The sequence below is a fragment of the Primulina tabacum genome, chromosome 15 (assembly GCF_025594145.1).
Source record: "Primulina tabacum isolate GXHZ01 chromosome 15, ASM2559414v2, whole genome shotgun sequence".
Taxonomy (NCBI): domain Eukaryota; kingdom Viridiplantae; phylum Streptophyta; class Magnoliopsida; order Lamiales; family Gesneriaceae; genus Primulina; species Primulina tabacum.
The window spans coordinates 15,510,136-15,528,267 of NC_134564.1; the positions used below are offsets into that span (position 1 = coordinate 15,510,136).

Here is an 18,132-nt window from a genome sequence, read left to right on the forward strand (position 1 = left end):
ATTTTTATTTGGCTTAAATCGATGACTTTTAAATTAATCTTTAAATATAACATATTAATACGTTTTAATCACGAGTTAAACCAAACCTTAATATAAAATTATCAAATTTTAGACTTTTAATAATTATTGGAGCTTAAATATAAATTTCCATAATTTTATTAAGCTTAAATCTAGGCATTTGAATTAATTATTTAATTAACTTTTTGTGAGGCGATTAAATCTCAAATAAATCCAAAACTCCATATTTTGATCCCAAATTTTAAACATATCATTTTATTATTTAGTCTACCCTTGTGAGCTATGAACCATACCCGTGGACCCATGGTTCCAATTTTAGCCTTTTAATTTTTGTTTTTGACATATAGACGAACACACCGAGCCATCTCCCAAAATACTCGAGCCATGCCCGAGCCACCTCAAGCCAAACCCGAGACAACCTACCTAGGAACACTACTGACCAAGCCCAGCCCATGGAACCAGCCCTAGCTCACTCAAACTCACCTGGACAATAGACCCAATTGCATGCATGTGTGTATGTGACTCTCCTAGCATATCTAGGACTCCTACCTCAACTAGGACACTTCTAGCTGAGCCACAACCGATCCCACCTGACCCTAACCATCCCTGGACCATGCTCGGACCCAACCAAGCCTAGCCTAGCCCCTGAACCCGAGCAGTGAGCCACCTGAAGAAAGAAACAGTCTGCACGTGACTCCATGGTGCCTCCCTCATGTTTTCTGTGTTTGGCTCGAGCCACGTCGAGCCACCCTGCACAAACTCATGACTAGCCCCTCTAGGAACCCTCCTGAACCCTCAGAACCCATAGGACTCGACCCTAGCCCCAAAATCGAAGCCACCACTCAGAACAAGTCATGGCCGAGAAACCTACCTAGCCTAGGACAAAATGTTTTCTTGCTTAGCCACTTAACCAACGAGCCAGCCCTTGAACCAGCCCCTCAAGCACCTTTCTAGGACCCTAAGGACTTAACCTACCCAGCCCAAAGCCCCTTGGCCGAGCAAATTCATCCCTGCATGCTGCTGCAACCTGTGCAGCTCTTTGATGGCTCTCGGGTGGAGTCCTAGCTTGCTAGGACTCCTCACCAGCCTCTTGTCTCGAGTCCTAGCATGGCTAGGACTCCTTCTCTGACCCTCCCGTGACCTTAGACCGCCATGGTCCCAGCCGTTGCCCAAGCCAAGCCACAACCCATGCACCCGAGCCCCTTGATCACCTAACCTCAATTTCGGTTTCCATCTTGTCTTCTTTCATGTTGCAGCGTGTTTGTGCATGTTTCTAGACCCTTAAACTTGTGTAAAACAATCACATATTACTTCCTAATCATGGCAGCCCCTTAGGTACATGAATTTCATGATTTTTGGATTAAATTACATGTTTTAAAAACCACCTAAGATGCAGGTACGAAGATAATAAGGTGCAACTTGTTTTCATGCAATTTCATAAACAAATATATAATATGGTGTGATGATGAGTAAAGGAAAGAATACGACGTGCCTTTGCATATTTAACGCATGATTAAATGTTGATGAATTGAAGAATGACGACGAGGGGACATTGGCTTGAAAACCTTGAAGAACTTTGATGCTTTTCCCTTGATATTTTGTGTGTGTCGTGTGGTGGTTTTGGGGAGAAAAAAATCCTTGTTAATTTGTTTAGTGAAAGCGGGCGTGGGTTATGGTTTGAATTGTAGGGTAAATTGTACTTTAAATAGTAATTAACACACTAACAATAGCTTAGGCCCATTAACAAGATTAATTAGGCTCAATAAGTCCATTAGTGCTTAATTAAAATATTTTGTTTAATAAAGTTTGTGAATTTATTAGTCAGATTGTCAATACGTTAGTATTTTTGTTGAAAATCCAACACGGATAAAATTTATGTCTCGACATATTAAATCACCTCAAAATTCCTTATTTTCAAAAATAAGAAAAAACATCAATCATATTACAAATAATTAAAAATAATTATTTAATAAAATTTTTTCCATTTTTTCAACCATCGTTCTCCGTTCCTCGATCACAACTCGAATAACCTTTAAAATACATTTTAATGTAACAATGTAGAAAAGTATATTTTAAACATGTCAATATGCACAACATAATTAATTTATGCAATTAAAACAATTAATTGAAATATACAAATAATTTAAGAACTTGTATGCACGTGGTATATGTGGACCTTCAAATTTTCGGGACATTACATATTCAATCTCACTATCAATACCTCAATCAACAAATGAAACATAATGAATCAAATAACATAATAAATGACATAAACACATTATTAATCATTTGTACGAGTAATCAGGCATTACAATAGGTATCAGAATTGAGCTTCTCGATCACTTTAAAAGGACACTTCTACTTCGGGTCCAACTTTCCTCTTTGCTCCTCTTGTACCTTCTTCAGGACCAAGTGCTCCACTTGGAATCTTTTCTGAACGACTCTACGATTGTAAGACTGAGCTACACGATTTTTATAAGCTTCCATGCGAATGCTTGCAACGTCTTATTTTTCTTCCAACAGTGGCTCGCCTCATCTCATTATCTTCATCATATAACATCATCCTCGCTGATTTCACTCCAATTTCAGCTGGGAGAACCGCCTCATTGCCATATACTAAACTGGAAGGAGTTTCTTTTGTTTCTTCTCTTGGAATGGTTTGGTATGCCCGCAAGACACTTGATAATTCATCCACCGAATTTCCATTGGCGTTGCTAAGTCGAACCTTTAGACCTTGCATTAGCGTCATATTAGTCACTTCCACTTGTCCATTACTTTGCGAGTAAGCTACGGAAGTAAAAACTTGTTGAATTTTCATCTCTTTACACCATGCTTGGATCTTAACTCCTTGGAATTGTCTCCCATAATCGGATATCAGCCTTCTAGGCACCCTATATCAGCACACTATATTTTTTCCATAAGAACTTCAAGACATCACTCTCAGTAATCCTAGCCAAAGGCTCTGCTTCCATCAATTTTGAAAAATAGTCAACTGTCACCAACAAAAATTTCTTCTGAGCGGGAGATACAGAGAAAGGTCCAATAATATCAATTCCCCATTGGTCAAAAGAGCAAGCAACTACGATAGTCCACGTCAACGCGGCTGACTGGTGATGCAATTGAGAATGCTTCTGGCAACTATCACAAGATGCCACTAACTCCTGGGCATCATGTAGAACCAAGGGCCAACAATAACATGTTAGCAACACTTTTCTTGCTAAAAAATGGGCTCCCACATGATTTCCACAACATCCCACATGCACTTCTCGGAGCACCTAATCAGCATCTTTATAATTCAGACATCGAAGGAGCGGCCCGCAAAAGATATTCGATCTAGCACTTCTTCGACAAACGGATAATGTGAACACTTTATTTTCAATTTACGAGCTTCCCTAGGGTTATCAGAAAGCTTTCCCTCCTTCAAATAACTAGTTATGACAGTTCTTCAATCATCTTCTCCCTGTTCAACTGCAGGCGAACTCATGTGAGGGGTGAGTTTTCACTTGAAATACAATATTCCTAGTCTTCCAACCTCCCATTGCACCGGCCATTTTGGCTATATTGTCTATCTTTTTGTTCTCCTTCCTAGGGATCTGCTCGAACATGAACTATGCGAACTTCTCTCTAACCATGTCCACCTCCCGAGCATATTCGATAAGTTTTTCAGTTTTCACATCATAAGCTCACTTCATCTGTTGCGCCACTAGTTGTGAGTCAGAAATTACAAGCACCCGGGACATTGTAGGTTCCCGTCTTGATGATGAGTGGAGGAGCCAAAATATACCTAGGGCAGATCAAAGACTACATACTCAAGCGCCTCTAGACTGAGCATGAGATTCTTGACTTGATCTTTGATATCCGATCATATTGCATTTCGCATGCATCATATCAGTTTCTATACTCGTACATTCTCATATTGAGCGATTGTCGCTCACGTCCTTGTTTTCATCTTGGACACCCCATTCCACGGGACAGGTCTTAGGCTGGAAGATTGGTTTCCGCTGTTTAATTGTTGTTATTAAGTTTAATGTTGCATGTTTATTAGTCTGTTTAGTAGTAGCTTGGGTAAAGGTGCTACACCTTATATCTGCCCCTTCGAGTGCATGTGAAATATAGCAGACATGCTGTTGAGTTGATCCTTCTTGCTTGACAAGAACCGAACTCACGGTGTAACGTACCGTACTTTTACTACTCAAAATTTGCGGAAAATTTAAAAATTTTCTTAATTGAAACGTGAACATTCAAAATCCGATAAAAGAGATAACATGTACGTCTCACAAGTTGTTGCAACAAAAGATTTGAAATTTAAAGTTTGACAAAAGTATTGAATGTTTTCATAACTTAAAACATGACGGTCCTCGGGTTTAGCCTTCCGCTCAGTCCAAGCCTGCTCCTTGGTTCCCACATTCAGTCTCCTCATAAACATCCTCACCTGCATCGATCAAGTCTAGTGAGTCTAAAGACTCAACACATATAAACTGAGAGTAACGAATAATACGTAATAAAACCACATGCAACTTTAAAATAGAACGTACATACTTGAAACTTGAACTTACACTAAACATGATCATACTTACAAAACTTAGACATGCCATAACGTGAAAACTTTCATAAACATGCTTGCATACTTGTACATACATAAACATACATGAACTTCATTATTTTGCGTAGAGGCATGTTTCAAAGCAAGTGACCCATAACATAAATCGCCTGATCAGACTAAACCACAATACTGGGCTGACAGGGGCGAACCCACTGCCACATACATGAGATCCCCGTTCATGCTTTAACGGGTGGATTGGTCCCCGTTCATGCTTTAACGCTTTCCAATCCTGATCTAAACCCGTTCATGCTTTAACGGGGTGGGTTGGTCCCCATTCATGATTTAACGCTTTCCAACCCCATACATAAATTGGTCACAAGACATTTAGCATACCTCAAAAATTTGAAAATAATTTTCTTGCACGTCAACATACTTACTTGGCGTTGAGGGATTCGTTGGATTTCGTTTGGGGCCTGTTGCTGCACATACTAACATGAATTTTAAAAACTTAACTTGCATAGCTTAGACGTAGGCATACGTTCTCACCACCAAATTCAATAAATAACTTATGACATTCTAGTTCCCTTGGGACTTGACCTCTTTTAATCATCGTACTAACCCAAGGCATGAAACTCCAAAGGCACAATAAACTTTCCCAAAAATATGGAGTACACGGACCCCGTGCATGAATCCGTGTAGGTGCACAAAAGGAATACTCGGGAAGAAGAAGGGACACGGACCCTGTGCCCAGGTCCGGCTCTGGGTCCTTGTAAACTCGGTAAAATATGTCGTGCAGAAGGGGGAAGGCACGGACCCCGTGTATGGGTCCGTGTGGGGGTCCGTGTAGACTCGATAAAAAGCACTTCGAAGGATATAAAGGCACGGACCCCGTGTAAGGGTCCGTGTACCAACGCAAATCGGAAACTCACGAAAATTTAATACATGCGATGCTTATCATCCTAGACTCGATTGTACGGGCCATGAATCGAGGCTCCGAGACTCATCCTAGTATGCCATGACAACGAACCAAATTCGTACAAACACCCCAAAGCGACGACGTCCACTCTACGACACATACAATTCAAAAACACGGCAATTGACCCTAAATCGATTCCTACGACCTTTAACGAATTTGAGTGACTATCGCCACTAATCGACAACCCAAATGCCAACCCAATATCATACTGAGCATACCTAGACACAACAACGATCACCATCGATCCCCAACGAAGCCTGCAACTGTAAAATCTCAAGAACACGTCAATAAACATATTTTTCTGAAAACGCAGTTTGAGCAGTCCCACGAAAAACACCATAACTCACTCAATATTTATTCAAATATTTCGATTTTACTGTCTTTGAAGGTATCGAAAAGTTATACAATTTTCGTGTTGAAAGTTTTCTCAAAAACGCGACTGAAAAATCGCAGTGTTTAAAAAACAGCAAAAATCGAAAATTTTAGATCTAAAATGGTTTCAAAAGTGTTCTAAACATAATTGCTCAAACTTCTACGCATCACACATATTTTTACGCATAAATAACAACACAACGCATAATATAACGAGATCGATGCAGCAATAACAGAATATACGTGCCTTTTGATGATTTGAAATACCGTAACGACGATACCGAAGCGGGAACGGAACGAGGCTTGATCCGGGGCGATTGTGGCACTAAAATCTTGCAACGAAAATGATGAAAACTCGCTGGAAATAATCAGAGGAAAGGGGCGGCTGCTCTCAAGACTAAGAACCCTAATATCACTCTATCAAAATAATAAAATTCTGAATTGAAACTTGTGTGTGTGTGTGTTATACGGTTTCCATTGTGTGAAAAAGTGTGTGTGTGTGTAGGTGATTAAAACGTGTGTGTGTGTTTTTAATTAGGAGAAATTATAGCTAAATTAACTAATTAAAATAATAATTAAAGGTTAACACACACTAATTTAGTCAAGCTCCTCAATTAAAATAATTACACACTAATTTTATAAAATTTTCCTCCTTAACAAAATAAGATACATAATGCTAACTTTGAAATTCCAAAATCACTAAATAAATAAATAAGGCATTTAAAATACTAAAAACTTAATGAATTATTTAAAATGTCCCTTCCTAGCTTTTAAGATAAAATACCGCATTGTAAATTGCCAAGGATCATCACCGGTCCTTTCCTCGATCCCGCCTCGAATAATCGCCTGAAACATGAATCTCGAAAAAAACAATTTAACGTGCATCACATAAACATTTAAATAATGCATTTTACATAAATCATGCACCACTAAAACTCATTTTAAAATTAAATAAATGCTTTAATAATTAAATAAATGCATGGGTTATACGTGTACTGAATTCGGGCACTACAGTTCCTCCCCCAATTATAAAAACTTCGTCCTCGAAATTAAATCTTACCAAACAACTCCGGGTAGCGAATCCTCATGTCCGCTTCTGATTCCCAAGTGGCTTCCTCTACGGATTGATTTAGCCATCGGACTTTGATCAACTGGGTCACTTTGTTCCGAAGTTTTCAGTTCCTGTCTGTCTAGGATTTGGACAGGTCTTTCCTCATATGACAGGTCTGGAGCCAACGGCAACGGTTCGTAACTCAACACATGCGAAGGGTTAGCTAGGTACTTCCTCAGCATTGAGACATGGAACACATTGTGTACCCCGACCAGATTCGGCGGAAGGGCAACACGATAAGCTAGTGTCCCAACTCTGTCCAGAATTTCAAACGGTCCAATAAACCTCGGACTGAGCTTGCCTTTCTTCCCAAATCTCATAACACCTTTCATAGGTGCTATCTTCACGAAGACGTGATCACCTACGGCAAACTCCAGATCTCTTCTCCTCTTATCGGCATAGCTCTTTTGGCGACTCTGGACAGTCTTCATTCTGTCTCGAATCTTAACGACCACATTTGCAGTCTACTGAACTATCTTTGGACCAAGTTCTGCTCTTTCACCGACTTCGTCCCAATGAATCGTTGATCTGCACTTTCTCCCATACAATGTCTCGTATGGAGTCATACCAATGGATGATTGAAAACTGTTGTTGTAGGTAAACTCCACTAGAGGTATCTTCGATTCCCAAGTCCCCTGGAAATCGATCATACAGGCTCGCAATAGATCCTCCAAAATTTGAATCACTCGCTCAGACTGGCCATTTGTCTGCGGGTGAAAAGCGGTACTGAACAGCAACTTCGTCCCCATGGCTGCATGTAAGCTCTTCCAAAAGGACAATGTAAACCTCGGGTCCCTGTCGGACACCATAGAAACTGGGATCCCATGCAACCAAACTATCTCCCTGATATAAAGCTCCGCGTACTGCGTCATTGAGAAAGCCGTCTTCACTGGCAAGAAATGTGCTGACTTGGTGAGTCGGTCCACTATAACCCAAATGGCATTGAATCCTCTGACTGACCTTGGCAAACCAACCACAAAGTCCATTGTAATATTCTTCCATTTCCACTCGGGGATAGGGAGTGGCTGAAGCATTCCTGTTGGCCTCTGATGTTCTGCCTTCACCTGCTGACAAGTGAGGCATTCAGACAAGATTCTGCGGATGTCTCTCTTCATCCCTGGCCACCAATACAAAATCTGCAAGTCCTTGTATATTTTGGTACCTCCTGGGCAAATGGAGTACGGAGATGCATGTGCCTCTGTCAGAATATCCTTTCTGATCGGATCAACGCTAGGCACCCACATTCTGCCTCTGTATCTCATAATACCATCTGACACTGTGTAGAGTACACTGCCCTTGGCTTCGTCCTTCAGCCTCCATTTCTGTAACTGCTCATCCGAAGGCTGCCCTGTACCAATACGATCAAGCAAGGAAGATTGGACTGTCAGATTAGACAACCTGGGAGCTCTGCCTTTGCGATAAACTTCTAAACCGAACCTCTGAATCTCTGACTGAAGAGGTCTCTGTACTGACAACTGTGCTACGACTGCAACTTTACGGCTCAAGGCATCTGCCATAACATTAGCTTTCCCTGGGTGGTAGTTAATTTCACAATCATAGTCTTTTACCAACTCCAACCACCGTCTCTGTCTCATATTCAGCTCTTTCTGTGTGAAGAAATATTTGAGACTTTTGTGATCAGTGAATATCTGACACTTCTCGCCATACAAGTAGTGTCTCCAAATCTTCAACGCAAAGACGACAACGGCTAATTCCAAATTGTGAGTCGGATAATTCTTCTCATGCACCTTCAATTGACTGGAAGCATAAGCTATCACCCGACCATGCTGCATCAATACTGCGCCTAACCCGAGCTTCGATGCATCGGTGTATAGCACAAAATCTCCTTGCCCTGTTGGCATTGCTAACACTGGCGCTGAAATAAGAGCTTGCTTCAAAGTATCGAAGCTCTTCTGACATTCATCGCTCCAAACGAATTTTGCATTCTTCTTGGTCAGTGAAGTGAGTGGCACTGCTATGGACGAAAACCCCTGAATAAACTTACGGTAGTAACCGGCTAAACCCAGAAAACTGCGGATCTCTGAAGCATTTTTCGGTTCAACCCATTCCTTAACGGCTGCCACCTTCGCTGGATCCACCTCGATTCCACTGCTAGACACCCAAAAATGCTACCTTTTCCAACCAGAATTCACACTTACTGAACTTCGCAAATAACTTGCGACTCTGTAGGGTCTGCAAAAATGTCCTCAAATGCTGGCTATGCACCTCATGGCCTTTCGAGTAGATAAAAATATCGTCAATGAACACTATGACGAATTGGTCCAAGTAGGGCTGGAATACTCGGTTCATCAAGTACATGAAAATTGCTGGAGCGTTCGTCAATCTAAACGGCATCACTAAGAACTCGTAATGCCCATACCTGGTCCTGAAGACTGTCTTGTGAACATCTGCGTCTTTCACCTTCAGCTGGTGATACCCTGATCGAAGATCTATCTTAGAGAACACTGTGGCTCCCTGCAACTGATCGAACAAGTCCTCGATCCTTGGAAGTGGGTATTTGTTCTTGATCGTTACCTTTTTCAACTCGTTGTAATCGATGCACAACCTCATACTCCCATCTTTCTTCTTTACAAATAGTATTGGTGCGTCCCACGGCGAGAAACTGGGGCGGATGAATTCCTTGTCGAGAAGCTCCTGAATCTGTTGCTTGAGTTCTAACATCTCAGCTGGAGCTAATCGGTACGGTGCCTTAGAGATTGGCACTGTGCCTGGCATGAGATCGATCGCAAACTCCACCTCTCTCTCTGGTGGAAGACCTTTGACGTCATCAGAAAAGACGTCTGGGAAGTCTCTGACTACTGGCACATCTGATATTGACGGAGTGGGCATGTCAGGTGTTGAAATGATGCTGGCCAAGAAAGCCTGACACCCCTTGGAAATAAGTTTCTGTGCCTGCACGCAAGAGATCATGCGAGGGAAATTCCTCCATCTTGCTGGTTCAAATAGAAATTGTTTCATGCCCAACGGTCTAACTAATACTGATCTCTTCTGAAAATCAATCAGGACTCTGTTCTTTGTCAACCAGTCCATTCCTAAAATATTGTCAAACTCTGGCATCGGCAAGAAGATCAAATTAGCATACACTAGGTGGCCGTGCAATTTCAGATCAATTTCTCTGACCACACTAGTAGCTGACACATCTTCCCCTGATGGGACTGTTACTGATTAATTCACATCGAGTCCAATAGACTTGATATCCAAGTGACTAGCGAATGTTTCCGATATAAATGAATGGGTGGCTCCTGAATCTATCAAGGCCTAAGTAGCTATTTTCTTAATGAAAATATTTCCTGAGAGACGTTAGCACAACACAAAACTTATATCTCCCAAAATTCTAACATTAACCTCAAGTATAGCGGATAATTAATATCCCAAGTCACTCAAAATATTACTAGCACACTTAATAATCCTAAATAAAATTCCAACACGCAAGGCAAAAATTTAATACTGTGCCGAATTAAATAAGTTACCAGTCAAAAGTGTCGTGTCTGGGTTTGTCCTCCTGTGCATGCATGGCGAATACTCTGCCCTGGGTTGGCTGCTTCCACTGTGGGCACTCCTTCAGCATGTGGTCACTGGCCCCACAATTGAAACACCTGCCCGACCTATACAACAATGCCCCAGATGCTGGCGGTTGCATTTAAGACACACTGGGAAATTACCGGGCTTCTGAGGCGCCACCTGCTGCTGAATTGGACCCTTGCCCTTTGGCGGTCCCTGATATGGCTTCTTCCCTGGAAGCCCCTGGAACGGCCTCTTAAACTGAGGTCGTTGCTGCTGTTTCTGCGCTGGAGCCTGATAGGGCCTTTTGCCCTGCCTGTCTGCCTCAATATCTCTCTGATCCTGTTCTGCTGCCAAAGCTCTAGATATGGCAACGGCGTAGGTAGTAGGACCAGCAACTCGAACGTAACGGCGCAAGACCGGCCGCAACCCGTCCATAAAATGCCTCAACTTTCCCTGGGCATCATTGGCTATCAGGGGCACAAAGTGACACCCCCTCTCAAACTTCCTGACAAACTCTGCAACACTACTGTCTCCCTGTCGCAGCGTCATAAACTCCCGTGTCAATCTAGATCGTACTTCCTCAGTGAAGTACTTGGAGTAGAAAACCTCCTTGAAACCATTCCAAGGCAACACCTGCAAGTTGACTGCCACTGACGCGCTCTGCCCACCATAATCTGGCGTCCCCTGTCAGAAGGAACGTGGCACACCTGACCCTATCTGCATCGGTCAGTTCCATAAAATCAAAGATTACCTCGATGGACTTAATCCATCCCTCCGCTATCATCGGGTCAGTGGTACCCGAAAACTCCTTCGAATTCATCATCCTAAATCTTTCATACACAGCCTCCGGTCAGGGCCTCGCCCCTAAATCTACTGCAGCTTGGTTCCCCGCAAACTGTACGAAAAACTGAGTCATAACTGCAAGCATCTGTGCCTGCATGTCCGGAGGTGGGGGTGGAGGAGCGTCTCTTCTCTCCTCTCGAGGCTCTCTGTTCTCCTCCCTTGCTTCACGGTCGATCACACGTCTAGGAGCCATACTGTTCCAATAATTTATCCAACACGTAAACTCCACATGCATGAACATGATATAGACAACAAAAGATGCACGTACTTGAACTTTAAAATATGCACATGCTGAAATCAGGATTTAATGCTTACTACATAACATAAATTTGAAACCTTAAAACTTACAGACTTGAGGTGTGACTTCGTAAGCCTCTTGTGACTGGCAGTAGGCATAATCCTTTACAAGAACACCGCTCTGATACCAACTGTAACGTACCGTACTTTTACTACTCAAAATTCGCGGAAAATTTAAAAATTTTCTTAATTGAAACGTGAACATTCAAAATCCGATAAAAGAGATAAACTGTACGTCTCACAAGTTGTTGCAACAAAAGATTTGAAATTTAAAGTTTGACAAAAGTATTGAATGTTTTCATAAACGTAAAACATGGCGGTTCTCGGGTTTAGCCTCCCGCTCAGTCCAAGCCTGCTCCTTGGTCCCCACCTTCAGTCTCCTCATAAACATCCTCACCTGCATCGATCAAGTCCAGTGAGTCTAAAGACTCAACACGTATAAACTGGGAGCAACGAAAAATACCTAATAAAACCACATGCAACTTTAAAATAGAACGTACATACTTGGAACTTGAACTTACACTAAACATGATCATACGTACATATCTTAGACGTGCCATAACGTGAAAACTTTCATAAACATGCTTGAATACTTGTACATACGTAAACATACATGAACTTCATTATTTTGCGTAGAGGCATGTTTCAAAGCAAGTGACCCATAACATAAATCGCCTGATCAGACTAAACCACAGTACTGGGCTGACAGGGGCGAACCCACTGCCACATACATGAGATCCCCGTTCATGCTTTAACGCTTTCCAATCCTGATCTAAACCCGTTCATGCTTTAACGGGGTGGGTTGGTCCCCATTCATGATTTAACGCTTTCCAACCCCATACATAAATTGGTCACAAGACATTTAGCATACCTCAAAAACTTGAAAATAATTTTCTTGCACGTCAACATAATTACTTGGCGTTGAGGGATTCGTTGGATTTCGTTTGGGGCCGTTGCTGCACATACTAACATGAATTTTAAATACTTAACTTGCATAGTTTAGACGTAGGCATACGTGCTCACCACCGAATTCAATAAATAACTTATGACATTCTAGTTCCCTCGGGACTTGACCTCTTTTAATCATTGTACTAATCCAAGGCATGAAACTCCAAAGACAATAAAATTTCCCAAAAATATGGAGTACACGGACCCCGTGCATGGGTCCGTGTAGGTGCGCAAAAGGAATACTCGGGAAGAAGCAGGGACACGGACCTCGTGCCCAGGTACGGCTCTGGGTCCGTGTAGACTCGGTAAAATATGTCGTGCAGAAGGGGGAAGGCATGGACCCCGTGTATGGGTCCATGTAGACTCGGTAAAAAGGCACTTCGAAGGATATAAAGGCACGGACTCCGTGTAAGGGTCCGTGTACCTACGCAAATCGGAAACTCACGAAAATTTAATACATGCGATGCTTATCATCCTAGACTCGACTGTACGGGCCATGAATCGACGCTCCGAGACTCATCCTAGTATGCCATGACAACGAACCAAATTCGTACAAACACCCCAAAGCGACGACGTCCACTCTACGACACATACAATTCAAAAACACGGCAATTGACACCAAATCGATTCCTACGACCTTTACCGAATTCGAGTGACTATCGCCACTAATCGAAAACCCAAATGCCAACCCAATATCATACTGAGCATACCTAGACACAGCAACGATCACCATCGATCCCCAACGAAGCCTGCAACTGTAAAATCTCAAGAACACGTTAATAAACATATTTTTCTGAAAACGCAGTTTGAGCAGTCCCACGAAAAATACCATAACTCACTTAATATTTATCCAAATATTTCGAGTTTACTGTCAAATTGAAGGTATCAAAAAGTTCTACAATTTTTGTGTTGAAAGTTTTCTCAAAAACGCGACCGAAAAATCGCAGTGTTTAAAAAGACAGCAAAAATCGAAACTTTTAGATCTAAAATGGTTTCAAAAGTGTTCTAAACATAATTGCTCAAACTTCTACGCATCACACATATTTTTACGCATAAATAACAACACAACTCATAATATAACGAGATCGATGCATCAATAACAGAATATACGTGCCTTTTGATGATTTGAAATAGCGTAACGACGATACCGAAGCGAAAACGGAGCGAGGCTTGATCCGGGACGATTGTGGCACTAAAATCTTGCAACGAAAATGATGAAAACTCGCTGGAAATAATCAGAGGAAAGGGGCGGCTGCTCTCAAGACTAAGAACCCTAATATCACTCTCTCAAAATAATAAAATTCTGAATTGAAACTTGTGTGTGTGTGTTATACATTTTCCAGTGTGTGTGTGTAGGTGATTAAAACGTGTGTGTGTGTTTTTAATTAGGAGAAATTATAGCTAAATTAACTAATTAAAATAATAATTAAAGGTTAACACACACTAATTTAGTCAAGCTCCTCAATTAAAATAATTACACACTAATTTTATAAAATTTTCCTCCTTAACAAAATAAGATACATAATGCTAACTTTGAAATTCCAAAATCACTAAATAAATAAATAAGGCATTTAAAATACTAAAAACTTAATGAATTATTTAAAATGTCCCTTCCTAGCTTTTAAGATAAAATACCGCATTGTAAATTGCCAAGGATCGTCACCGGTCCTTTCCTCGATCCCGCCTCGAATAATCGCCTGAAACATGAATCTCGAAAAAAAACAATTTAACGTGCATCACATAAACATTTAAATAATGCATTTTACATAAATCATGCACCACTAAAACTCATTTTAAAATTAAATAATGTTTTAATAATTAAATAAATGCATGGGTTATACGTGTACTGAATTCGGTCACTACACACAGCTACTTCAGTGGCAGATAAATATACCCACAAACGCTCACTAATGACCCCGAGATATTTCTTTTAACTCTTCAAAAGCCTTCTCACATTCTGTACCCCATTCAAACTTTTTCTCCTTACATAAAGTTCAGAAAAAAGGTAAGCTTATGTGAAAAGACCTGGAGATAAATCGTGCTTACGTGGCAATACTCCCTGTCAGCTGCTGGACTTCCTTAGATCCTCGAGAGGAAACCATGTCTTGAATAGCTCGGACCTTCTCGAGGTTAGCCTCTATCCCTCTCTCCGTCACCATATATCGCAGAAATTTCTCACTCCTTACCCCAAAGATACACTTCTGAAAGTTCAGCATCAGCCCATAAGACCTAGGGGTAGAAAAAGCCTCAACTAAGTTGGCTACTAGCTGGGTTGAGTCCCTCGATTTTACCATAATATTATCTACGTACATTTCGACATTTCTCCCCACTTGCTCAGAGAACACTTTATCCATTAATCGATGATACGTGGCTCCAGCATTTTTGAGTCCGAAAGGCATGACCACGTAACAAAAGATCCCCTCTGAGGTAATGAAACTCACTTTATCTTGATCTTCCACGTTTAAGGGGATTTGATGGTATCCCTGATAAGCATCCAATAAACACAAGTATTGATGACCGACCTTGGAGTCCATCAACTGATCTATCCGAGACAAAGTATAGCAATCTTTAGGACACACTTTATTTTGATCCTTGAAGTCAACACACATCCTCCACTTTCATGAGCTCTTTGGCACTAGGACGACATTCGATAGCCAAGTAGGAAATTGTACTTCTCGGATATTCCCGACACTAAACAACTCTCCCAATTCTTTTTTATTATTTTGTCTTTTTCGAGCCCGAAGTGCCTCTTCTTTTGTTTCACAGGACGAGGGTTTTAGCCGATACTCTACGACGTCTGGAGTTGTGCCTTTGAGTTCTTGGGATGACCAAGCGAATATGTCGAGATTGGCCTATAGACAAGTAATGAGTTCTTTCTTAACTTCTGAATCAAATTCAGGTGCTATCTTGAATATCTTTTTCTTGGACCCCAACTTTATAATTTCAGGTTCTACGCCTGTTATCTCCTGAACCTCCTTCTTCATTATTGGTAACCCGCTTCTTACTTTCCTAATCATGTTGACTTTTGTATACGCATTTTTTCCATCTTCCTCTACCACCCCTTCATAACATCGGCCCGCTACTTTTTGATCTCCGCACAAAATTTCAACTTTTTTCCCACAGAAAACTTAAGCATCTGATGATAGATAGAATCTACGGCTCTAAAATCCTTTAGGGCTGACCGTCCCAAAATTCCATTATGCGATGATGGAGTATCTACTACAGTGAATGTTATCATCTTTGTTACACGCCGAGGATCATTCCCCACAGATAAAGGAAGAACAATTTGACCCAACGGATGAATGACATGCCCCGTGAACTCATACAGAGAATTAGAGACCGGTTCAAACTCAAATCCTTCCACTTTCATTTGATTCAACGTTCTTTTAAACAAAATATTCACTGAACTTTCATTATCGATAAAGATTCTTGCCACATCGTAATTAGCAATGGTGGACGTCACCACCAAGGCATCATTATGTGGAGCCACAACGCCTCGGACGTCTTCCGGCCCAAAGCTGATGATGGGATCTTGTGGTAAGTTTGCATCCCTAAATATCTCAAAGCTCTTCAACCTTATTCCGTGTGCTTTCCGAGCTCGTCCGGAATCTCCATCGGTAGCATCTCTTGAGATCATGTGAATCATTCCTCTCATATGAGGATTGTCCTCATTCATTCTCCCCCTTAGATCGGTAGGCTCTCGAGGGGCATCTTGACCCCGTCACTCTCTTCTCGGCTCTCCCGCTAAAAGATCATCATAGCTCAACGGAGGTTTCTTGACTAGTGACTTGAAAAGTTTCCCTCCTCTTAGTCCTTGGGTAAAGACACTTATCATAATATCAGGGGTAGCAGTCGGTATTTCAAGCGCAACATTGTTGAAACACTGAATAAACTCTTGCAAAGTTTCACTTTCTCGCTGCTTCATCACAAACAAGCTTAGGTAATTTTTTTGGTACCTCTTGCTGCTAGCAAATCTGTGTAAGAAAGCCATAGAAAAATCCTCGAAAAATCGCATGGAGTTGGATTGCAGCGTATTAAACCATTGTCGAGCTGATCTCACCAACGTATCCAGAAAAACCCTGCACTTAACTCTATCTGAGTACTGATGCAACAACGCGGCATTCTCAAATATTCTCAAGTGTTCTTCAGGTTCAGTACGCATGTCGTACTCTCTTACGTTTGATTGTCGAAAAACTTGGGGGAATCTCTTATTCTAAAATGGCCGGAGAAAAAGAAATCTGATACGAATCCTCGTACGAATGAGAAGCAAACAAGATTAATTAGAATCGCGCCCTCAATTCAATAACGAACAAGGATCGATTATGTTGTCCCGATCTTTTGAAACAAGCAACGATTTGTGATATTCACCTCTAAGTGATTAAAACTTAGCAAAAAATATCAACGATAAGAACAATTGAATTTCATACGAACCTTCAAATAACTTGTTTTGACAATCCGTGCGAAAACAATTGACAAACGCCACAAAGATGCAATCTTTGATAAGTTTGATTTTTGGTGAATAACAAAGCTAAAATAGCCTTGGATATTTGAGAGAAATCTCAAGAAATCTTATACATCTGAATTATATTTCGTTCATGGTCTATTACAAGGCTTAAATAATCAACAAAAACAATAAAAAGTAGTGTAAAAAGTAATAAAAAAAGTTGTGAACAAATTCTATACGGCAGGGGGCGCGGCTGCGCATGATCTCGCGCGGTGGCGCGCGAGATTCTGTCCAGGCGCGCGATGGCGCGAGTTCGCGCGCGGCTGCGCCACTTGTGGTGCGGTGGCGCGCCTAGTGCTGCTTCGTGCGCGCGGCTGCGCGCGTGCTGCTGTCCTCATGATCTTTTAGCACTTGAATTACATTCCAAACACTTCTATCATTGTGTCCATGTTCCCCAAGCTCCTCTAATTTAGACACCTCATTTGTTGAACTTCCTTGGTAGCTCACCATGAATCCTTGAAGTGCTTCTTTAAACTTCTTGGTACGTCCCCTCGTCATAGGTCCTTCGGGCAACTCCAACGACTCCCATGCCTTCTTTGGTGCTTAACCAACCACATTTGCATCATCCTCCCCTTCTTGAAAAGGATTTGTCCTCAAATCTTGATCATCTCCTACATCAAACAACGAAAGATCACTAACATTAAAAGTGGAACTGACATTGTACTCACCTGGTAAATCTAGTTTGTAGGCATTGTCGTTAATCTTTTCAAGCACTTGAAATGGTCCATCACCCCTAGGTAGGAGCTTCGAACGTCGCTTCTCTGGAAATCTTTCTTTCCTTAAGTGCAACCACACCCAATCTCCCTTTTCAAAAACCATCTTCTTCCTCCCCTTGTTGGCTTGCTTCGTGTATTGTAAATTCTTCTTCTCGATGTTAGCCTTGACCTTCTCATGCAAACTCCTAACAAATTCAGCATTCTTCTTGAAAGGGGATCGGTTACGGTACCCGGTTGCGCAACGGAAGTTTTGTAAAAATGTTTTTCGAAAAGAAAACA

The 18,132-nt window shown here is 41.5% G+C and overlaps 1 protein-coding gene across 1 annotated transcript; it reads right to left on the reverse strand.

Annotated features, from left to right (window-relative positions):
- Nucleotides 1-16,354: 16,354 nt before the first annotated feature.
- On the reverse strand, nucleotides 16,355-16,795 carry LOC142525907 (uncharacterized). The gene has a single exon (XM_075630194.1). The coding sequence runs from the start codon at nucleotides 16,793-16,795 to the stop codon at nucleotides 16,355-16,357; it is 441 nt and encodes a 146-aa protein (XP_075486309.1).
- Nucleotides 16,796-18,132: the final 1,337 nt, after the last annotated feature.

Bases quoted from the DNA above. Each gene is read 5' to 3' on its own strand.
- LOC142525907 (XM_075630194.1), bottom strand. From the start codon at position 16,795: ATGCGTACTGAACCTGAAGAACACTTGAGAATATTTGAGAATGCCGCG.